This window comes from Lepidothrix coronata, unplaced genomic scaffold (genome assembly GCF_001604755.1).
Source record: "Lepidothrix coronata isolate B3197 unplaced genomic scaffold, Lepidothrix_coronata-1.0 Scaffold117, whole genome shotgun sequence".
In the NCBI taxonomy this organism is placed as follows: Eukaryota; Metazoa; Chordata; class Aves; order Passeriformes; family Pipridae; genus Lepidothrix; species Lepidothrix coronata.
The window spans coordinates 2327013-2350797 of record NW_016690297.1 but is presented as its reverse complement, the minus strand read 5'-3'; the positions used below and the strand labels follow the sequence as shown (position 1 = coordinate 2350797).

The following is a 23785-nucleotide window of genomic DNA, read 5'->3' as shown; positions in this document are numbered from 1 at the left end:
ATGATTTTTGGCTTACATGCAAAGAATGCACACTATTTCTTAATTAAAAATAATTGTATGTTACATGATTAATGCAAAGATATATTTGTCTTAATATTTTTTCTAAGTTCCACTTTATACTTGAAATGCCTCAAGAAAATTGACCTCTTGTTTTATATTTCTTTGTGATGTTCGTCTGCTGCAATTTTTCACTATTACAGCAGATGAATATATTTGGCTATAGAAATTTCTGTCTTGAAGGAGCAAGTTAGATGAGTCCTTTAAAATTTACCCAAAGTCTGTAATGTCAATAGTGTAGTTCTTTGACTACACTAAGCAAGCAAAACCTGTGTGTTAGACCTTGTTCTGGAAGTTGCTAACCTATATGGTAACATTTTAAAAAAAACAGTGCAAGACTACCTGACTTACCATAGTTGTATTGATGTTTTTAATTCCCCCATGGTGCCATGCCAGCAGATCACTGATTTGATTTAGGTTTTGTAGCACAATATTTCACAATAAATGAATTGGAAATTGTTAATCTTCTTTTGCAGAATAAAAATTTACCAATAGAGAATACAACAGATTGCTTAAGCACCATGGCCAGTGTGTGCAGGGTCATGCTGGAAACCCCGTGAGTATAAACAGTGCTTGTACTGGGTCTGAGTCATGTCTGTATCTCAGCCGTGACTTGTGATGCATAAGGTGAAAGAAATATAATTGAGGTAATTAGGAACTATGGTGTTTTCTTTTTACCAGCCTAGTTGTTTACCTTGACATGAAACTACATTGTCTCATTTTGCTAGTCATGCAAATCATGCGGTCTACTTTTCTGAACGTATTAATATTTAAAAATAGCATGGCTATGGAAGCTAGACAACCTCTTGGCACTCTTTATAAGTGGTTTTCTCATGTATAATTCAGAGAAATAGACTATTTGAGCATGATTGCCTAGGGCCTCCTGAAAGAGGGGCTGTGGGCAATGTGCTAGACGGTATGTCCTTGTGGGCTGGCCCAGCTGATGGCTGTAACAAAATGACAGTGCCCCTGTCTGGGGAATTAAGAGGCGATTTCTAGGCTTGAAGGCAGTCTGTTGTCTACTATATGTTTGAGAGGCACTGGGAGTATGATCAAAAAGTCAGAGTAAACTTTGGGTTTTGATTTTGGTTTTTTTTTTTGGTTGGTTGGTTTGGAGTTTTTTGTTGTTCTTTTGGTTTGTTTTTTTTATTTTATCTGTTTCTTTGTGTTCTAAATAGTTTTGCACTGGTAACATTACTTGCACGTGAGCTGTGTCTTATTTAAATAATTTTCTGTCCAAATACCACAGCATGTATGTTTTGAAGTACATTAAGAGCTCCAAACATTTATATTCTTACCCTTCTTAGGAACGGACTGTTCCATTCAAGAAAGTAGTTAAATGTTGTTCATTAGCTTTCTTTCTTTACTTTTTTTTTCCCCCTGAGTCAGAAGTTTGGGTGTGTATTATAGGGTGGCAGGGAAAAGTGTAGGAAAGCAAAGTTAATCTTTTTAGCAGCCGGGTCCTCTTTTAGGTTTGAGAATCTTTTTTAATCTTCAGGTAACTCTTTCTAAGCTGTTCTCTGATTTGAAAGGAAAAAAAGAAAACTACCAAAAGCTTGGGGTTGGTGGATTTGGATTTTTTTGGCAGGGGATTCTTTTTGTTCTCTGAGGACTTATAGTAGAATTTTTCTCTTTAATCTTATTTTGGGTGTTACTAGTATGTACTCTTATCCTGTGTTTCATAGATAACCTGTGTTTTTAAATTACAGTGAATATAGAAGCAGGTTTACAAATGAGGAAACAGTATCATTCTGTCTGAGGGTAATGGTGGGTGTCATCATACTCTATGACCACGTGCATCCAGTGGGCGCTTTTGCCAAAACTTCAAAAATTGATGTAAGTTTATTGTTGCTAAATAATCTCTTGAGTATTTAAATTGTGTAAAGTGTGTAGGTTCCTTTTCTGTCTTTCAAGTTCTAGTAGCAGATGTTGGATTGGATAAGTTGGATTGATGCTAAATGGGTAGTGGTAGCTGTGAGCAAAAATATATATTTAAGTAGTGAGAAATACAAGCTAGGCCTTCAGTCATGTAAATGATCGGTTTTAGGCATGAAAAATCTGTTTTTATGGAATTCAGGTAGTGTCTTAAAATACTTGTAAATAGTGGTTGTGCTGAAAGATCCAAATCAGAATGACTGAAAACAACAACGGCATCTGGCTTGTTCCTCACTGCCTGGTAAATAGCTCAGTTCATAATCCACCAGCTTTCAAATGTTTAACTTTCTGCTGCTAGTTCATAAGTCTGTGGAATACATGCTGTTACTGTATGTGGCTTCATGGTTGTTTAAAATGGTCTGTTATCCTATTGTAGTAACTACAGGGTTGGTCATTATTTCACTGACTGAATGTAGTAATTCTTAAAGGATTTATGATAAACAGGTATTTTTGTTTACAGTTTCCTTCTTTTTTTCCTAAGGTCTATAAAGCAGAGCTTGACATGAAAGTCGCATTGTCTGAAGTTGTCATAGAATGGCTTGGGTTGGAAGGGACCTTAAGGATCACCTAGTGCCAACCCCCCTGCCATGAGCAGGGACACCTTCCTCCAGACCAGGTTGCTTAAGGCCCTGTCCAGCCTGGCCTTGAACACTTCCAGGGATGGAGTAGCAGTCTAAAGCCATTCTCCCTCATGCTATCACTCCAAACCTGTGTAAAAAGTCTCTTTCCAGCTCTCTTGTAGCCCCCTTTAGGTACTGGAAGGTGCTATAAGGTCTCCCCAGAGCCTTCTCTTCTCCAGGCGGAACAACCCCAACTCTCCCAGCCTGTCTTCAAAGGAGGGGTTCTCCAGCCTTGGAAGCATCTTCATGGCCTCCTCTGGACTCGCTCCAGCAGGGCGAATTGGGGACCCCAGAGCTGGGTCCAGAGGGGGAGAATTGCCTCCCTTGACCTGCTGCCCACGCAGCCCAGGACATGTTTGGCTTTTTGGTTTTTTTGCAGGGTCATGTTGAACTGTTTGTCCACCAACACCCCCAGGTCTTTCTCTTAAGGGCAGCTCCCAATCCGTTCTCTGCCCAGCCCGTATTTATGCTTGGGATTTCCCTGTCCCAGGTACAGGATCTTGCACCTGGACTTGTTGAGCTTCATGAGGTTCACACAGGTCCGCTTCTCAAGCATGTCCATGTCCCTCTGGATGCCATCCCTTCCCTCCAGCGTGTTGACTGCACCACAGAGCCTGGTGTCATCAGCAAACTTTGCTGAGGGTGCACTCAGAATGCAGCTTTTTAAGTAGCTAAGCCAGTCTGTCATAGGAAAATATCATACTGAAAGCTTAATTCCTTTCTAATATCCAGAAAATGTCTTTACGGTGCTGCTGTTTTTAAATACTTATTTTTTTCTTTTTGATAAACTGAATATAAAACATTTCTGTAAACTCAGAAGGTACTAGCATGAAAAAAACTGTATCTTATTTTAACTCCTAGATGAAAGGATGCATCAAAGTTCTTAAAGACCAGCCTCCTAACAGTGTAGAAGGCCTTCTAAATGCTCTCAGGTACTCTTTTTTTGGTTTAGATTTTGTTAATATTTTGATATGAAATTTCATTAATTGTCCGGGGCATTTTCTTCAGCAGCAGAGTAATCAGTCACTGTTACAGGGAAGGGTGAATGTGATTATTGCAGGCTTGCCTTCCAAGTGCCTTGGGATGAGAGTGCATGAGGAAGCCAGTTCTAACAGCTGGGTTGTAAACCTGAAGTTGTCATTCTAAGATAGCTTTTTGTGTACATACCTGCATGCAGGCTAAGAATGAGTCAGTATGGTGTGGCAAGTAACTATTAATTGTTCCTCTTTCAGAAAGTACTTAAGGCACAAATCTCAATGCTTTTGCTTTAGAACAGATGGGACAAAAATTTGCCGTACTAATTGGAGAAGTAAGGAAAAGTTAATAATTCAGTGTATTAATCTAAAACCATCCCAAATCTTCATTCGCGAAGCCCAGCCATGAACCTGAAACCTTCTAATTTGGGTCATAAAGCTGTATCTATAGTCAGAAACATGTTCTTTGCATGGGTGTCCAGCACTGGAGGAGTGGCAAAAGATGCCAAAATGTTACAGGCAAAAAGGTTCTTGTCCTTACTTGGAAAAGTATCATATTACTTTGGTAACAGATAAGTGTAACTGGATGTTGTTACTCATGTGCTTGCTTTGGAATGTGGAAGCTTTAGTTTGTCTTGCCTGAAAATGTGCATTTGTGATTGCTTTTTCTTATCTATAGTGAAACTGCTTTAATTTCATTTGCCCTCTCTTTATTTTTTTGTGTTATGATATGGTAAGAAGTGAAATGATGTGGTGGTGTAAGTGGATTCATTTGCAAAGTTGTTTCAGATTATTAATTAAATGAAAAAATCTACACTTAATTTGAGACTTCATGTGAGTATTTCTATGCTAAAATGATGTTGTTGATCGTTTCTGAACTTCCTTACTTGATCAGCCTTTGAGATGGTGATCAGTAAAAACACAAGCTTCTGGAGGGAGAAGACTGCATTAGCATTTATTTTCTGGCTAGTTTGTTGTGATTGCAGTTAAAAATGAACACCAGTCTTTACGGGTACCTCATTTTTCCCATCTTTATTGACACTCGTAAAGTACATGGAAGGTATAGTTCGGGTTCTTGCTCACTCACTTTGTGGTTAGCAGTGTAAATTCAGTCCGTGCTGACTCTGACCTTTCCCTACACCAACCCTTTCCACCCATGGATGCTTCAACAGTCTTGGTTTCATACACTTGATTAGTCATTTGGCTAGGATGTTCAAATGTTTCTTTAGATCACATTTGGCAATGTTAGGAAGAGATGTGGGGGTGAGCTGCTGTGTGATGAAAGCAGGTTCAAGATGATGTCATGCAAGTTAAGTCCAAATCTAAGTGTTTGATTCTGGAGGAGTGTTAGAAGTCCTCATGTTTCCTCAAGAGTGAGATAATATGTTTCAAAAGCAAATGGAAGGTGGTAAGGATTTTGGAAGGAGATCAGCTGTTTGTAATTTGAAATTCATATGGGCATTGTAGTCATGTTCAGCTTTTTCACATGGGCAGAATACCAAGTATGGTAACTTTTCAGGATTTCAGAAAACCTTAGACTGCTTGTTTGTGGAAAATATAAATTACCAAAGAGTGCAGAAATCTACATTGATATTAATTTCCTAACTAAAAAGTAATTATATATTCTTCAAGTGAACAAGTAAATATCACTGCAGTTGTGGATAACAATGGAAGTGCTAATTTAACATGTTAAATTACAGAATAAGTTTTTATTTGCTTTTAGATTAGTTAGGAAGGGAGATCAGGGAAATTAATCATACAAAGAAGCCGATATTAAGGATATACATTACTCCCTTTTAAAAATAGAGGTAACTAAGCTTTTTTTAGGGATTTAAAAATGTGCTATTGTCCTAGAGAATTTCAAAGGGGAGGGGGGCTGAAATAAGCACATATGTTCTCTAGTTTTAGCAGCAGTCATTTAACTAAGCAGGAAATAAAGCTGAAATTAGGCTGAAAAATTATTAAATCCATTGTCGTCGAGGGATCTTAGGAAAGTTTGATCACTCGAAGTTTTGAAGAGAAGTTTCTGATGCTCTTTTATTTCAAGATGTTTCCTGTGGGCAGAGACCTCAGAGTCAGTCTGATGTTAGTCTGTCACAAGTGATAATATGAGTTTACTATGAAATGAACTATGAGCACAGAAGCCAATGTCCAGCTGAGGCTTTTGAATTCCTCTTCATGCAAGGCTGCTAGGTTATAATTCTGATTGATAACAGCATTTTCTGATCAGAATGTCTGATTTGTGCTCTGGGTAACCATGGATTGGGTGGGGATCGATGGCTGAGGGTTTTGCTCTGGTACAGTCGGGTTGAGCCATAAACAAAGAAATTACATATTTGTTAAGTCAAAGTGCAATAGCATCTATGCTCATCTCAACTTTTATTTCTGTGTTTAGGTACACAACAAAGCATTTGAATGATGAGACTACCTCCAAGCAAATTAAATCCATGTTGCAATAACAATTACCTGGAATTCGCACCTGCTGTAGACAGTATTCTGCAATGACTGAGATGCACAGATTTATTTTTTTTTAGTGATTGCAACTACTATCTCGTTCATTCTTGCTTTTTATTTTCTCTCTTCCTGTTTACCCTTTTTTTTTTTAATCACTTTCTTGTTCCTAAGTAAGCTCAGACTTCTTTTCTGTGCCAAATCAAAGAAATTTATCAATTCTGGAAAGTATTTCTACTTTTCAGAATAGCCATCCTAAGTGGCAGCTAATTATGCGTTGCATTTGGATTTCTCTGTACTGGGGAAAGATTTGTGACTTGAACTAAATATTTTTAAACTTGTGGTTTTTTTCTTTTTTTGAAAAACTAATATTTAATATTGCTTCTTCTGCATGGCAAGACTGCCTACTTCTGCTATTTAAAAATCCCTTGATGACTTCATTTTCTATTGCAGCTTATTTTCATGTGCAACCATGAGGAAACTAAAAGCAGATTTGTTTAAATTAACTGTGTTTGTACAAAATGGTACCCAACACAAAAGTTTTTTTAAATGAGTAAAAACTGTTTTGTTTAAAAGTTACGTTTGCATTTTGACTCATTTTTGTAAGGATGTATGTTGTATGTTTAACCTTTAATAACTAACGTTAAACTGTGGTGTGTGCGTAGCAAAATTACGTATGCATGTTCATGTCAAATGATTGGCTGTGGATAAGATAATAAAATCAGCTTTCATTTTTCTAAGTGTGGTTTGATTTACCAGTATTTTGAGTGAGATGTCTTCGTGCTCTTTGGATTTTTACAAAAAAAATAAATTTATAAATTTTATATAGTGAAAACTCTGCTTTTTCATTACCAGTAACCACCAGCCTAATCCATACTGATTTAAGCCCAATATGTTTTAGGGTTCTTGCTCTCCACTCTGTGCTGCATCCCTGTCCCCAGAAGTATTACTCAGATGGAGTTTGTGGAAAGGAACTTTTTGCAATCCATATAGATCTCTGTGGATGTTGCTGATTAACTTGCATCTTGGCTACCTGTGCTGACTCAGTATGGTCATCAGAAATGGCATTCTAGATTAGGCTCTTTGCTTACCAGTGGTGGGGTGTATACTGGTGTGTACACTTGTTGATCTAGATACTTGAACTGTGTGAAATCTGAATAATCCCAGTGTACTAAATAATGTGTCTTCTTTATGTGGCATTTTAGAGCAACAAGTGTTAAATAGATTGGTGAAGAAATTAAAGTTCTTTTGGGAGAAGAATTAAAGGGGAAAATGTGCAGCTCTTCGGAAGGACCTCAGCTGGTTGGGAAGTTGGGCAGAGAAGAACCAACCAAAATTCAAGCCAGGGCAAGTGCAGGGTCCTGCACCTGGGGAGGAATAACCCCAGGCACCAGTACAGGCTGGGGTCCATGAGCCAGTCCATGAGCCAGCAGTGCCCTTGTGGCCAAGAGAACCAGTGGTATCTTGGGGTGCATTAGAAAAATCATTGCCAGCAGGTCAAGAGAGGTGATCCTGCCCCTCTACTTAGCTCTGGTGAGGCCTCACCTGGAGTGCTGTGTCCAGTTCTGAGCTCCTCAGTGCAAGAGGGATTTGGAGCACCTAGAACAGATCCAGCTGAAGGCAGCATAGATGACTAAGGGACTGGGCCATCTTTCTTATGAGGAAAGGCTGAGGGAGATGGGCTTGTTTCAGCCTGGAGAAGAGACAACTGAGAAGGGACCTCATTAATGTCTATAAGTATCTGAAGGGGTGATGTCAAGAGGACAGAGGCAGTTTCTTCTTGGTGATGCCGAGCAATAGGGCAAGAGGCAACAGGCAGAAACTGATGTACAGGAGGTTCCACCTGAATATGGGGAAGAACTTTACTGTTTGGGTGGCAAAGCACTGGAACAGATTGCCCAGATTGATTGTGGAGTCTTTCTCACTGAAGATGTTGAAAAAGTGTCTGTAAGCAATCCTGTGCCATGTGCTTTAGGATAACCCTGCTTGAGCGGGGAGGGTGGACCAGACTGACTCACTGTGGTCCCTTCCAACCTGGCCCATTCTGGGATTTTGTGAAAACGAATTGAGAATTACTAGGGAACATCTCTGGGAAATGGCATGGTTTACCTCGAAGGGCAAACATTAGTGCACCTTGTGTGCATGGTGCTGTTGTGATTATGCCTAACATGAGTTCTGGAAAGGAGACTTGAAACCCCCAGGCAAGTGTGAACCCCTCAGCTTTATTTGCTGGACTAATGTTTCATAACTTTACATAGCACACTGGTTCCAATACAAGATATTAGTGCGATCATGCTGGATTTCCTGTGGATACCCCTTCTACACCACCAAGAAATATTCTTCTTGTCTTTTATTTGTTTGGTTTTTGAAAGAAGAGATCTGCAAAATTGTGAATCAGGACACTTGAAGAGTTTGAAGGAGATGTAAGTGTGTATTGTGGGTACATGTATGTCCATCTCACCTGGATATTTTTTTCTTTCCTGCCAAAGATACTTAGCCACGGTCTCTGCCACAGAGAAACCAACCCAAGTGCGAGGCTTGCAGCAGGAATAAAATACTCTTTCTTTGACATGATACTGCTCTCTAGTCCTTTTGGCAATATCATAGTTGTATCAATCTGAGGAAGGACAGAACTAGATTTGTTTAGTTCTTTTTAAAAAGAAAAAAAAAATCTTCCCGGAATCGTATGAATATTACAGACTGTATACAACTGACCCTTCTGCATGGATCTGAAAGGGAAACTGTCCTCATCAGTTCATTACCCTGAGGAAAAAACAACAATTTAGTGTCAACCTTGTTACTGTGAATACAGTTAAGGAATAATAATCTCAGGAGGAGCAAACCATTCTCCTGTCCAGTGTTACTTTTTGGAAGTAGAGCTTTCTAAAGCTGAGTTACAGAGAATGGGTTTTAAGCACAGCTTGTGTAGTTGACAGTTTTTACTTCTGATCTCATTAGAAAACACTTGAAACAGTAAATCCAGCCTGGTGCCGTTGTGGAAGAACCAGCCATACAGCAGATTTCTTCTTTGTCTTGCCCCAGTGGCTGCCGACTAAACACAATTTCTTCAGTCGACTGTTTTGGACAGCTCTTCCTTTCTGCTGCCCTGCCAGCATCTTTGCTTTTAAACATTTTTGTTCTTGTGGTCTAAGGATAATTGGAACTTTCCTTTTTTTCTTCTGGTATTTGTGTTCTGAAGTTTCTTTGTGTAGGCAGCTGGGAAGGGAGATTAGAGCTGGCCTGCCTAGAGTTGGCTGGCCCACAACTCCACAAGCTTCCCCCCTCATGAGCTTTCCAAGAGAAGAAAACAGGCCCTCCAAGTGTACCAGGCATGAGCTGTTTGCAGTTTTGAACTGAAACTGCTGCATGTTCCTGTTCAAACTTTGGTGCTTGTTCCTTGCAAACCCACTCTTTAATCTTATCCCCTTTGTTTTAGCACTTACATGTGGCAGTGGACAGGAGAGCAACTGTGAGGCCCAGCACTAAGTATTGGCCACCAAACAGCTTCTGTGTAAGTTTTGGGGGAAAAACTGTGCTGTTTGGTTGGCACCACCCTAGTGTATGTGATACCTGGAGTCTTGGGATGCTGGGCTGGGTGGCACTTAATGGTTTAAATAAATGCTCTGCTCAAATTGGCCATCCTCCCTGTGCTGTGAGTTGGTGTAACCACCCTGTGGCTGTTGTGGGTGGAAGGCCTTCTCCTCATGGTGCTGTGTCTCTGAGTGTAAATGCTGTTACTCCTTTCTTGTGAGTCTCAAATTCTGGGCACAGATGTGTCTCTGGGGGAAACAGATCCACAGTGGTATGTGTGATGTGTGTCACAGAGAGTATAGAGGCTGCATGGCTAACAATGTGTGCCACTCCCAAGCTCTGGAATGTTTCTGCAGTTCTTTAGTAGCAGCCTACTTGAGTGGTGTTGATATGGTTCTTTAAATTTCACATAAAAAGTAAATTATGGAAATGTTTCTCCTAAAAAAGTGTACTTTCCTGTCCATGTCTTCTCCTGCTTATAAACCACATCAGAGTTTCACTTTGCCAGAAATGCTGCCTATCTCTGTTTAGTTTTATAATGTTTGGAGCAGACCGGGAGAGGCAGGCCCTGAAATGGCTTGTCTTCTGCAGCAGGAACGTGATTACTCTTTAGACTGCTGCTTCATTAGAAGGATATTCATCCTGCTTTTCTTTGGGTTTTCTTCTCAGTGTTGTCTTTCTGTCCCTGAAAACACTTAGACTTGTGAAATACCTAACAAAGTAGTGTATGCAGTTGTTGCGGGTTTATAGTTAGTTGTGGCATTTCAAGCGTGTGTCAGTGTAGAAGGTCACTGTGATGTTCCCTGGGTGCTGCAGACACAAGTAATCACAAGTCCTGCTTGAGGTGGGAGCCACCCTTGAGGGTGCCTGTCCTGGCTGTAGTGATGGGGTTGCTTTTTTCTCAAAATTCTGAAATACCTCTGTGAAGTGGCTTCTTGTATCAAAACAGAGAACTAGCTCTGAATTGCCAGGTTACTGGCTCTTCCTTGCCCTTTTGGTCACTTTACTGGCCTAAGCCAAGTTTTCTCATCCCTTTTCCCAAGCCCGGTGTAATGCCTGGGGGCTGGTCAATAGTAGCAGCTCCCCATCTGGGGACAGTGGGGCAAGGACTAAAGCAATCCCAGTATAAAGTTCATGGTATCAATTTTCATATGAATTTTGTAATGAATTGCTATCACATGGGTTAGTTAAAAACCAGATGATTGCAACCAACTCGCTGCTCTGGATCTGGACAGTGATTTGCTTCCCCACGTGCTAATGACTCTTTCAGGCTTGTCTCATCCTTCAGTTTTATTACTGTCATGTTAAAAAGGTGCCTGGACAGGGTTACCTGTTCTGTCAGGGTTACAACACAAGAAGGGCTGTACCTGGTGAGCAAATCTAGCCAGGTATAAGCTGACCCTGTCTCTTGCATCTCTGCAATATTGTGGACCTTTGTGTCACAGCTATAGCAGCGTGAAATGGGCATTTTTGGGTTTGTATGGGGCAGTGGTTAAGTTATCTAATTACTGCAGGGGTGTTACAAATTACAAGAATTGGCTAAGTAGAATCGAGCTTTCCAAGTGCTGCAGTTCTTTCACCAGCAAATGCTTAAGTGCATGGTAGGCTGGCAACAAGTTACGGGGACCTGGTGTGTCATGAATATACTTACTGAGGTTGCCCTTGAGCCCTGTGTTCTCTGCTCATGCTTGAGCCCTGTCCAGAAGCCAACACGTTGTTGCAGGGGTCGGAGGTGTCCAGTAATTGAGGTGAGGAGTTACAAGCACCTAATGACCATGATAGTAAAGTGGGACATACAAGAGCTATGCCCTGTCCTGCTTCCTGCCATGGGGTTCCCTCGTTAAAGACGGCAAATCCTTTTTGATCCCAAGGTCTCTGGAGGAGTGCTTCTGCATGTTCTCCCCTTCCTTGCCATTCAGGGTGTATCACTGATACCCTCATCTTCAGAAGAAGGGAGAGCTCCTGCTGCAGGTGACATCTGTATGTCCTTCATGGCTTTGTTTTTTGCTGATAATCACATACACTGTGAACTGACTGGAGCAGAGAAGAGGTGGCCTCTATGGTCACAGGAGTCTAAGGCAACCCCAAGTCAGAGCTGACCTGGCAGGAGCATCTCTCTGGCCTGATCTGTGGCCTGGCCTACCTCTTCCTTGGATGCAGACTAAGAAGAAACGGAGCTGTTTATTTTATTGTGGCCGCCCCATATTTTTGCATTGTGATTTCACATGTGCCCATTGTGTCAAAGTGATGCTTGAACATTGGCCAAATGACGGGCCGGTGTCCAGGTTTGGGAAAGGAGTATGTGTGCACATCCAGCTCATCCCATGGGCTGGAAACACATCCATTGTGTGAAGGGGCACATGAGACGTGTCCAATTCCGGGGTGGAGGGAGATGTTGCAGTATAAAACTGATGTCCCCATAACCAGCTATGTGACCCCTGATCAGCATTGGTGTAATTAAAACAGTGCGGAGTTCATTGCTCAAAGATGTGGCCTTCAGTAATGTGGGCATTCTAACTGAGCTATTTCCTAGCTTTAAAGCACTTCCCTTTAGTATCCTATTGTTTTTAAGATGAGAGACTCTATGTTCAAAGACTCTACGTGTCTTTGAAATGGCTCATAGTGCTTGAGAGTGAAATGCTGCTTCAAGGCCCAGGATAGAGATGCTTTCTGTGTGTGGCAGCTGATTGACTGTGTCCTGGATAGAGGGATGATGGTTTAATAATACCATTGACTGATGTCACAAGGAGTTTCCTAACGCTTCTCTTACGCTAATGTAAATATCTTGCAAAAGAAGTGGAAGAGGGTGGCTCCTTAGAGAAATTTCATCTACACTGCATAAAGGGCCAGATATGTCCATTAGGAAATGTTACTGAACTGAAATTGGGCAGACTGACTGACAGGTCTTAAACTGAAGGATGCACTGCAAGTGATGTTTATGAGGTTTTCCTGCATAGACAGTTCGAGGCGTCAAAATCCAGAAGCGGGGAGGCATTGGACCAAAGCATACTCCGCAGAGCATCAGTAATAACTAAAAATAGAACTTCAGCAGTTTGTAGAAAACTTTCCTTTGTATTGCATAAACCAAAAAATGCTCTCAGGAAAGCTACTGTATGTTGGGAAAGAGAAAGTGACTGTCCTGAAGATGGCAGTGATGCTCTTCTCAAACAAACCATATTTACTGGCCAAGCGCTGCTGTTCTTTGAGAGCGACTGTCATACCCACAAACTCTCCCTTCTATAAATTACTGCAATATTACTTTTCCCTTCAAAGACTCAGTGATCCATTGCTCTCCTTATTTCTCCCCCCATTTCGACACATTAACACAACTTGCTTCATGCTCTGGCTTTGCAAATGAGGAGCAATTAGTGTAGCGCCGTAATTGCATGTCTGCTCTCAAGGAGGGAACATGTTTCAAAACTGAACAACCCTGGACTCCAAAGTTGTGCCTCTGCTGATCTGCAAGTCTCTAAAGGATTTTGAAATATGCTGTTAATCAAAAGCTAATTAAATGTTTAAATTAGTTTTTACAGGGTGGGTTTGGTTATGAAAGGCTCAGTCTAGGTCTTTGTCATGGGAAGCTCTTGCTCGCGGAGCAGAGCAGGTAGAAGAGAGTGGGAGGATTTCAGTGAGTTGTTTTGCTGAAGGACCTTCAGCCTCACAGCCATTATCATCTTCAGTGTTTGTCCCTCTTTATCAGAGAGCTGTCTCTCCTCAGTGAGGCTTTGGAAATGATGCTGTTTGCAGGAGCAGCATCAGCTGCTTTCGTCCAGACTAATGTTGCTCCATGCTTGGCCAGCTCACAGCCCCTCCCACGCTTTGGACTCAGATTTTCTCTTCGGGTCTGAGCCCTGGTCTCTGCAGCCCCAAACAGCTCCCCAGGACAGAGATGGCTCATCTGAGACTTGGGTGTGGAAACACTTAAAAGACAGATCCAATGGAGACCAAGCCCACCCCAGCTGCTCTGGGGATAGATTTCTTCTGCAGTCTAGGAGAGCTGGAGATCAAACCATGGGAAATTTCTGTGGTCTGAACGTAGATCAGCATTTGCAGCTATTGCTATGAAGTACTCTGTGCATCTCTCATCACCTTCTGCATTGCTACTGTCAGTGCTGTAAGGTTACAATTAAACCTTTGCTGCAGGTAAGGGAGGAGCTGACACTGGGCACTGCAGGGATTTCTTCAGACTGCTGCATCTCCCTCCCACCCCTGGGCTGGGGCTTTGGCTGCATTTTTCTTCCCCAAAACTGTTGGGTTGGGGGTTTTTTGAGCTGCTTGTTTTGTTATTTTTTTTGGGTTTTTTTTTTTTTTTTTAATAATGTGAGTAACAACAGACGCAGCTTGAGACCACAATCCAATGCAGGGAAGTTTCTGGGATCTGATTAGCCTGAGGCTAGGAATATCCCACACTTGATTTCTCCTGTAAAGGAAGACTTTGGCTCTCTGAATCTTCACTTTATTTTCAGGTCTGAGCAAGCGGCCAAGGCTGTGCTGAGACGTCCAGAGAGCAACTCCGAGGGGCTGTGTAAGGGGATCGGAATTTGGTCAGTCTGCTCCGCTTCCTCCTCAGCGAGGCGTTGGAGATGGAGGAGGGCTGCCCGGAGCTGAGCACGGGGCTGGATTTTGGGGATGTGCTGGAGGAGTGGCAGCAGGCAGCAGGCACGTTGAGCCCTGCTTCAGATGCAGTCTGATGCTTTTATAAAACAAGCAACACATGAGCATCAAGGAGCAGGGCTCTGGACTTCAAACGATGTCTGTGTGACCAACTCACAGATTTGGAACAACTTTTTAAAGATTTTTTTGCAAGGATAATGTATATGCTGATGGGCACGGTGTGGGCTGTAAATGGGGAAAGCAGACAAATTTCCATTGTGGGAGTTTCTGGTGATGCTAACTGAATTGTGTTTTTTCTTCAGGAGTGATTCAGCCACTCAGCATTCCTGTCACCCCTTCTAATCAGCAGCTTCTTGCCAGAAATGCCCATTCCTCAGCCAGCAAACAACATCAGTGCTTGCTGAACCTCAGGTTTCAAGCACCAGTTTTGGATTTGGGCCAGGAGAAAGGGCTCGTAACTCAGTAGTAGCATTACTGGAAAATCAAAACCAATCAGGACACAGAGTAAATGTTGCTTCCCACCCCATCAGTGTCTATTAGCACTGTTGATCATTAGGTGCTGACTCACAGAGGAAGAATGTTTCAGGAAAATGCACAAAAATACTTCGAATTTTTCACAGGGAGGCTCACACAGTGAACAGCAGCACCAGATGAGCTGCTCAGGACTGGTGTTGCTCAATTTGCCAAGTTCCACAGGAATCACCCTCTTCTCACTTTTTTATTTTGCTGTCTGTATGCAGCCACTAGAGAAGCTCGTTAGGTGGGCTCGTCCGAGCGGAGGGGCTGCGATGGTTTTGTGTTGTGTTGCGTGGTCTGTACCAAAGACTGACTATTGCTCCCACTGTTTTGGCTTGTGATTAGGTGTGTGCAGCCCCAGCTGGCTGACACCAGTGCTCTGGAGACGGTGGCATCGTCAATATTTGTTGGTGCTGCCACTGCACCCCCTGGTTTGTTGGTCATGACACTGCCTGGAGTGCTTTGCTTTCCATGCTTTGATCAGCTCCAGGGACTTGGCACATCCCAGAGAAACCTGTCCACTCTTGTTCACCTCCAGTTCAGCTGTGGCTCAGCAGGGCCCCAAAAGGATCCCAAACAGGCACATTTGACTGGGCATCCCTGCTGAGGGTTACCTGCTCCCTGTGTCAGCACAAGCTGACCTGCACACCTGGGGGATTTCTGTACCTCCTCCTTGCAGAAAGAACAGACCCACCCTTGGTGAGACTAAAGCTGTGGGGTAAATCTGGCACAGCCTGCAGCGCATGGGGGGATCTCACTAGTCCAAAATGGTGCTGTGTGTCTCTGGACGAGCTCTGGTTGCTCTAGTACATCTGTTGTGGTTCCTGCCCTGGAACGCTGCTTTATTATAGAATCATAGGATGATTTCGATTGGAAGGGACCTTAAAGGTCATCTAGTTCAACCCAGCTGCCATGGGCAGGGACACCTTTCAGTAGACCAGATTGCTCAGAGCCCCATCCAGCCTGAACACCTTCAGGGACAGGGAGTCCACAGGCTCTCTGGACACCTCTTTGCATTCCTGCAGCACTCTTCAGCTTATACCTTCTCCAGGGCATTGGTGTGCCTGAGCCTATAATATACAAAATATCACTATGTGCTGGAGACAGAAGGTTGGGGTTTACCACTGATTTCCTTTGGTGACCTGTTACAGCAAAAAACCCACATTTGGGCAGGAGGTGAAATATTCCTGCATTGAGGTTGTGGATCTGAGGGCAGCAATCAACCTTTACAGCTGTAAGAAGCATCTCTTGGCTCTCCTCTGTATAACACCAAAACCCAGCCACTTCCACAACAAACCACTCCAAAATTCCTGCCTTGGCAGAGTGGAAGCAGAAGGGATGGTAACCCGAGCACACATGATGATGTATATCATGAGATCTTTGTCTTGAGGGACACAATCAAGGTTGGAGGCTACTGCTTTGGGTACTCCTTAAAAAATGGGTGGTGAAAGTGAGTTTTCAAAAAAAGAAACAATGAATGGATCCAACACTGTATAGAGGAAAGAGAAGTTAAGCAGGCTGCACATAATAATTAAAATTTCAGTGAATTGATCATATTTTATATCAGTGAGTGGTCTCATTGATTTATACCAAAGCTATGGTCTTCCCTTATTTTTTTTTAACAGTTTATCTGTAAAAGTGTTTGAGCTTGGGTCTCTTGCAGTGGGAAGCTGTTTTCTCATTCCAGCTTTCTCATGTGCCAGAAAAACACTTTAACAAATGATTTACAGCACCTAAATTGTGTGTATATATGTGTGTGTATATATATATATAAAAAATATAAATAAATCCCAGATATTTGTAATGGACGAAGTATTAATTGCAGCTCTTGGGGGGGAAAAAAAGGGTATCTATGGTAATGTTTTGCTTGTAACAAAACATCTGATTTTAGATAATAATATATTTCTATAATTAGTGTAGAAAATCAAATGTTTGTAGCAGGCAAAGTATAAGTTACAGTTGTTTTTCTAGGAATTTAGGAGCTGCAAATCTCCCTCAGACCTGCAAGTCTTCTAGCCCAGGATTTTGACAATGACCAGAACAGGGCCGACCAAGGTTGTTCCAAGAAACCCTGCAACAAGCAGTTAGGTTATCCCTTATCTCAGAAAAGTTTCCATTCCTCCCCTTCCCTCTGTAATTAGAGGTTAGCTAATGCCTCTCAAATCATAGGAGTTTACATCTTTCCTGAGACTTCATTTCAAAAATAACTTTAAATATTTATTGCTGTAACTCTGGTCATGCTCGTTATTCATCAAAATGTCTAATCATGGTGGGAGTCTTGCCAGGGCTTTGTTAGCTTTCAGCTTCATCCCATTTTCCTGCTGCATGATGATCTAAGGACGAGTGAGAGCAGTAATCTGTAGAATGACCAAATAAAGAATGGTAAGAGTTTGGGGAAATTACTGGAAAACAATAAACTTTTTCCCTATATGTTTTTTCCACTTCATGTAACATGCTGTAGCAGAGCACAAAAGCACAACAACACATTTTGGGATTGTTTTTCACCCTGATAACTCTATGTTGGTGGCAATCCCAAAGCATGTTGCCCAGAGCTGGCCCCTCCTGATGGGAGCTGAAATGTTCTGCTGGTTAAGAGTCATCTCAGGTGCTGGGGTCCAAGACCTCACCTGAACCAGCCCCTTCTTCATCCTTCCCATGCACTGAGGGCAGTGCTCGAGGACTGAACTGCAAATAATGCCCTTCAGGGACAAGACAAAGGGACCACTGATGACCCAGGCACAGTGATGTTTGGGTACATAGGATTTTGGAGAGCCTGGGCACAGCATGCTGTGGAACCTGTGTTATCTGAGGCAGGTAAGACACTCCAGCACAGAGACAGATGTTGCCCTGGTGAGAGTCGTAGCCACCTTTGACATAGAGGAGAAGCAGAGTCAGACACAGAGGTCGGCTTCATGCAGATGCATGGTGGGCTGGACACATCCAGTGTGCCTGGGGATGTGGGATTTATCTGCATGCATGCATCTAGCAGTTCTTTTTGGGCCATTTTTAGCCAAATGTCATCCTTCTGCTGATAACATGGTACCCAAACAGCCCACGACCGTGTCTGGGTTTCCTGTGAGCCATAGGCTGGGGCACTATGTGACCGAGGAGAGCAGCCTCATTACAGCCTCAAGGTATGAAGTGATGGTGGTTCACTGCAGCTGCCAACTCATTAGAGCACAGAGCTCTTCTGAGACACCTTGGTCCCTCTGGGATTAGCCCCGGGGGAGCTGGGTCAGTGTCTCTGCCAGGCATGCTGATGCTGGGATGAAAGCAAGGCACTGGGGAATGGAACAGGGCTCTGGTGGGATGATAACCTCATCACAGACTCCCTATTTGGAGTTAGTGATGAATGAGATCCTGCTGATAAACTATCTGCCATGATATTATCAGGATGAATCTCAGTGTTAAAAGCTGGTTTGATGTAGTGGAGTTTGGTTTCCTTCCCACTCCTATCACAGTGACAAGACAGTGATGTTTAGCTGGGATAAATACTCTGCTTTTTTTCCTTCTCATTTGCATTAATAGCAGGCATTATTATAAATGTATGAGTATGTTGAAGAGGGAAATGTGAAGCAGGCATTCAAGGGTCTCTCAGTCTCTCTTGTAAGAGGGAGGCAGCTTCTGCTCAGACTGAGTAAATATTTAATCTTAGATACATCCTTTCCCATCCCTCCCTTCATGGTTGAAGCTGCTGAATAGAAAGCCAAACAAATTTAAACTGCCTTTGGAAGGTGAACGAGTATTCAGTAAATAATCTATTCACTATAGAGGCAGCCTTGCATTCATAAGATTCAGAAGTGCTTTCCAATGTTGGTAGATGAATCTTCAAAAAGCAAAGCACATTCCTAAAAATCTACTAACAATATTGGTGTGTTTATTTGTATTTGAGTGCAGCTGAAGTTACCTCAGGACCTTTGATTTAAAGATCGAGCTGTCACAGTGCTAGGAGATGTAGAAAGAGGTAAGAGATAGGAGAGTTGCTACTCTGGTGGTCAGATCAACACGATTAGTGGTTACACATTTGGATAAAATATGAAATGGAAGAGACATATGAACTCAAAGAACTGACTAGTCATAAAAGAAAATTTTTCAGAAAAGACATTATTCTAATTCATGACTTAGTGGTCCCCAGATGGCATGATTTAAAGTAGGGCAATGTGGTGACCATGTAGCAAATTTTGGTGGGAAGTTTGCCAAAAAGTGGAAAAAAGCTGTGTGACTCAAAACAATCCAAGTCTCACAGCTCCCAGAGGTGAGGAATGATCTCCCAGATGCCTCATGACCTGACCTGTCTCCCCAAAGATCTTAAGGTAAAGAGAGACACCTTAGATCAGCTCTGGAGGGAACTCTTAGGAGTGAGGCTGAGGCTGTTCAGGGTGATGGTTTTATCCTATCTTAACCATTGCTTAAGATCACACTTGTTCTTCAGGCTTTGGTTATTATTCTAGCAGCAGTTTATCCGAATAAGCAAATAGCACCACCCTCTTTTCCTTCAGTTACAACAGATTCAGAGCCTATTAGTGTCTCCAACTCCTTGAAATTGCTCTTTGGTGGATTCATTGCCTGGTGCTTTCCTGCACACAAATGTAGGGGCTGATGCAGTTGAAGTACAAGGCTTTGGCCTCCGTCCCCAGCGTTCCTGACAGAGAGGCTGAGGTAGCACATAAACCCATCCTCATGCATTTAGATGTCTTCATCAGCAGAGAGCACCGTTTGGGAAAGAGACATTTAAAAATCTCTTTGTTCGGTTTATAGGTTCTTTAAAGCCACTTAGTCATTTGAGAGCAGGTTAAAACTAGTCCATACAAGATGAGGCATCAACAGTCTTTTCCCAAAGCTCCTTATTAGCATTGATTTTTCAGTCAGGAGAAGAGTTGAGTAGTGGAAGATTAAATTAATGATACTGCGGTTGGTATGATTTGCCGGAAATGCCTGGCATCTTGTGTAGGGTCCTTTTCACATGGTTTTTCATGAAGATTCAGCAACAAGAACACAAAAAAGGTCATTCCCCATTTAGGGTGTTATTTTTACTGTGGCGAAAACTATTTTTACTGCTCTACCTTTCATTTCATTAATAGATGGTGGCTGACGTGATACGATCCTCATTATTCAGAACTTCATTTAGATAATTTCCTGTTGATTGTGGCCTTTGAATTCCTCTGAGTACTTAGAAATAGTACATTGTTTCTTTCAGAAAAATCCAGTAAGAATGATCATTTTTTGATTGGTTGGTTGGTTGGGTTTTTTTAAAAGCCACATGTGAGTCTTGAAGCACTTCATAGACCAATTCCAGCCCACCACTGGCTGGTCCATGCTTACAGGCTGCAAACCACTGTTCTAGCAGATATTTGGGGATTGGACTAATGCATCCTATGGGAGGGGGTAAATTATGAGGTGATTCCTTTGAAGGAGCTGGCCTGAAAGTGACCATGGAGGGGTTGTGGTAAGGATCCTGCTCTGTTTATTGACTGTCAGTGTTGTGATGGTGTGCTGAGCTCTGTAGGGGTGGTGGCCTCCCTGGTGAGATGGGACAGTAGCTAAAGAGAATTAGAAGGAAGGAGGGACTGGAAATAACAATGGCATATCCACTTTTACTGATTTCTTTTCACTTCCAGACTTTCTTTTAGGGGGATTATGCAGGTTTCCAAGCCCAAATTTTGACTTGTGGGAAAAAACGTGTTCCAGCTGTAGTTTCTTGGGATGCTAACATGCCGGGCTGGGGTCCTTGAGGAAGATGTGACCCTCTGTCTCTACAGCTTCATTTGGTCTCCTTCTTCCTTTCCCCAAAACCGTGTGTTTGAACACTGTAGGAACATCATTTCGTCAACACTGTAGCAGCCAGTTGCTTCATCCTATTTGATGCCATCATTTCATAGATCAGAAGATGACACTGGGTCATTCTGTCCTGACTGAAGTGATTAAGTAGACCTGTGCTATTAACTGCAGTTATCTTCCGAAAATGTAAGACTTCCTGCCAAGATCTTGCCATGAGTGAAATAAGCATCTGCTGGCTGAAGATTCAGACTCCAGAGTGGAGGCGATCGTACGTAACTCTGAAATGAAAACCCATGGATCAAACTGCCCCCTTGGACCACCAGATCCTTTCTCGTGCTGCCCCTCAGTGTTGTGGTTTTGCACAGAAAACTCCTGTGCCGAGCAGCTTTGCCCCAGCTTTATGGGTTTTGTCCAGCTGAGATATCACATAGCTGACAGTTGTTTCTTTGTGGGGGGTGGGAGGGGGAGGGGAGAAGTCCTAAGGAATTTATATATTCTTTTTAAAAGGCAGAGCTTTTTCTGTGTATTCACTGTATTAATTCAGTGGCTCCCCCAGACATCTGGCAAGTAGTTGGGCTGTGTCTAAGAGATTTTGGAGAAGGAGCCTTGGCACTGATGTTAAATGCAGTAAGGGAAAGCTGAGAGGAGAAGAAATTGCTGCTCTTAGGAGGGAGAACACTTGCTGCATTGCAAAATGGCACAGGGAGCTTTTACTGCAGGCTGAGATGGGATTAACATCCCTGCAGCAGTGTTTTGAACTGCCTTGAGTCTGGAGGTCGTTCAGGACCTGCATCCACACCACCGCCCCCCCCCCGCCCCGCCCCCGCCACGGCAGTGCCGGCCGTTAGCATTCTTCATCCACAAATGGATGCTGGATCACACATCGGCTCTTTAATAGTTCCCTTTAGGATCTGAGGACATAAAGCATTAGGAAACTTGCAGTGGTGTAATAAAAGCCACTGGGGATGTCTGGTAAGACAAATTATTAGAGGTTTCCTTCTGCATAAGTAGTCTGCGTGTGTATATATATGTGTGTGTGTGTGTGTTTATACATACATGTTTGCTTCAGGTTAAGTGCAAAGACAGAAAGTCAGAGCTTACCACCATCTCCCAGGTTAGGGCAAGACCTTTGATGTTGCTAACACATGAAAAAACAAACCATGCTGAAATTTGTGTCTTGGGTTTTATTGTTTTCTTAGGATTGCTTTGCAGCCTTATAAGGATTCTGCAGAAGTAAAATGAAGAGTGCTCTTTATATTGACAGTGGGAAGGCAGGACTCCCAGCTTTTATTTCCCTTGGAATTTTTAATGTTATCTTGCCTGTTACACTAAACTTCTCTGAGCTCCAGTTAATTTTGTTGCTGCAACAGGAATTCCCCTTGTGCTGTGAGCTGAAGGAAGCAGGCTGAACTGGTGGGACAGTAGGAGAAGGACGATTTACGTTGTCTGGCCTGTGCCTGTGTCCTTGCCTGTCACTGTCCCAGGACATTGGCCATATTTCCTTTACCTTTGCTTCCAGTGGAAGGATTAAAAATTGTGGGTGTTAGGAAGAGTGTGTTCACTTGCAGGCAGTCAAAGATATGGCATAAAGTCATTGTCCCTCAATTCCTGATGTGATTTAATGGCAAGGTTCATCTAGGTTTGCTGGGTTCAACTTCATGTTTGTAAGGGTGTCTGCCTGAAGAAAGAGCATTTCCTGGAGCATCGCTGCAAGAGCACCTCAGTTTTGGAAGAATGATGGACCATGGGACCTGAGACAGATGGTAACTCCTCAGGATGGGGATAGTAGATCCTCCAGCCAGCATTGTGCTGAGGGAGCTCATCTGCATGAGTCCTGTGGGATTAACCCCTCTCTCCAGGGGAGGATTTTCCATTTGTGAAGGAAATAGTGCTGAGCTGTGCAGGACATATTTCTTTCCTGCTAATTCAGTGCTGTGCCAGGAGAATTGGCCCCTTGTGGGCTGGTGTCAGTGGCTTCAGGCATTTCCCCTCTCGGCATGCTGCAGCCATATGGATGCAAGGACACACAGCTGGCGGTTTTGCTGCAGCTGACTTTTTTCTCTTTAAAGTTTTGATTGCCTGAGATAATACTCAAGCTCAGGAGCAATGTGGCAGTGATGATCCTTTGCTTGTTGGCTGTAAGAATTTATTTGCTTGTTTATCACCCACATTTGTTATACCTTAAGCACAAGGTCAGGACAAAGAAAGATTAAAAAGCCTATTTTATAGGCTCATGTAAATACCAGGACCATCAGTGGCATTATCCCAGCAGGATGTTAGACCTCAAATTCTTATATTCTTGTATTTTTGCATAACTTTGTTGACGTTCACAGTGAGTGAAAACTGTTGTGTCACATCCTCAGCTTCTACAAACTGGCACTATGCCACTGAGGTTAAAGGGGGAACAATAATTTATATCAACTGAGGTTTTTGGCATTGTGAAGTGGTGAGGAGGGGGCCCACATGGTTCCCCCACATACCTTATAGTGACTGACCCTCTGTGTCCAACTTCTGCATGGCAGTTTTATCATTTTCTTTCACTACTTGGCAGTTTCAGTCTAATCCCTTTTCCCCACTTCTTCCTGCCAAAAGTGAACTAAAAGATATGAGTCAGGTCTCCCTTGCTCTGGATGCATCTCAAAAAACTTTGGAAATAATGTTACTGCATTCTAGCAATATTTGGCATGGATTTTTTCCATCCATGGCGTATGGCTACTAATTATGGGCCTTTCAGGCAGTTGCAATATCTGTCAGTGGGAGTCAGGAGTACTAAGCATCTTAAAGCAAGTAATTCATCACAATTTGGGGTGAGAGATGTTGTTTTGTGAAATATTACAAAGAACCCAAAGTTCTGTGGGAGATGGGAGGACCCTTTTTGCATTAGGATTTTTAACAAAGTAAATATATACATGTGTGCGTGTAATTTCTTAATTTTTTTTCCCCCTTCTCTTTCTCAGTTTTTCATGTGCATATCATGTCCCCTAAAGTTCCTGGAAAAATATATTTCTTGACCATGGAATTACTTTTAACCACACATTTATTTCCTTAAAGACATCCACCTACCAATTATCTTTTGCTGCTTCCTCCCCTCAGTTTTTTTGCTTGCCACAAACAGACTCATTCCCAAACTCTAACATTAGTGATATGCAAGGGTAAGTCTGAATTTTGTGCAAACTTGGCAGATTATTACTGATTTCTTTGGGAGAAGGAATAGAGAATCTTCCACATAAACTGAGTGTTCTTTACCTTTTGTGGGCCCAGGTACCACAGTGATGGAGCATAGGTAGGGTTTGAACACATAGGTATGGA

At 42.6% G+C, this 23785-nt stretch overlaps 1 protein-coding gene across 4 annotated transcripts in view; it reads left to right on the top strand.

Moving 5' to 3' along the window:
• FAM49B (family with sequence similarity 49 member B) overlaps positions 1–6872 on the top strand; it is a 98669-nt gene extending 91797 nt beyond the window's left edge. For 2 of the 4 annotated variants that reach the window (XM_017825247.1, XM_017825248.1), the window contains 4 exons: positions 534–613; positions 1767–1893; positions 3474–3544; positions 5982–6778. In XM_017825247.1, coding sequence (XP_017680736.1) covers positions 534–613; positions 1767–1893; positions 3474–3544; positions 5982–6045 — 342 coding nt within the window. In that variant the 3' untranslated portion in view covers positions 6046–6778. Of the gene's footprint in view, positions 1–533; positions 614–1766; positions 1894–3473; positions 3545–5981 lie in introns of all 4 variants that reach the window. The other 2 variants (XM_017825246.1, XM_017825249.1) reach the window with 2 other exon arrangements.
• Positions 6873–23785: the final 16913 nt, after the last annotated feature.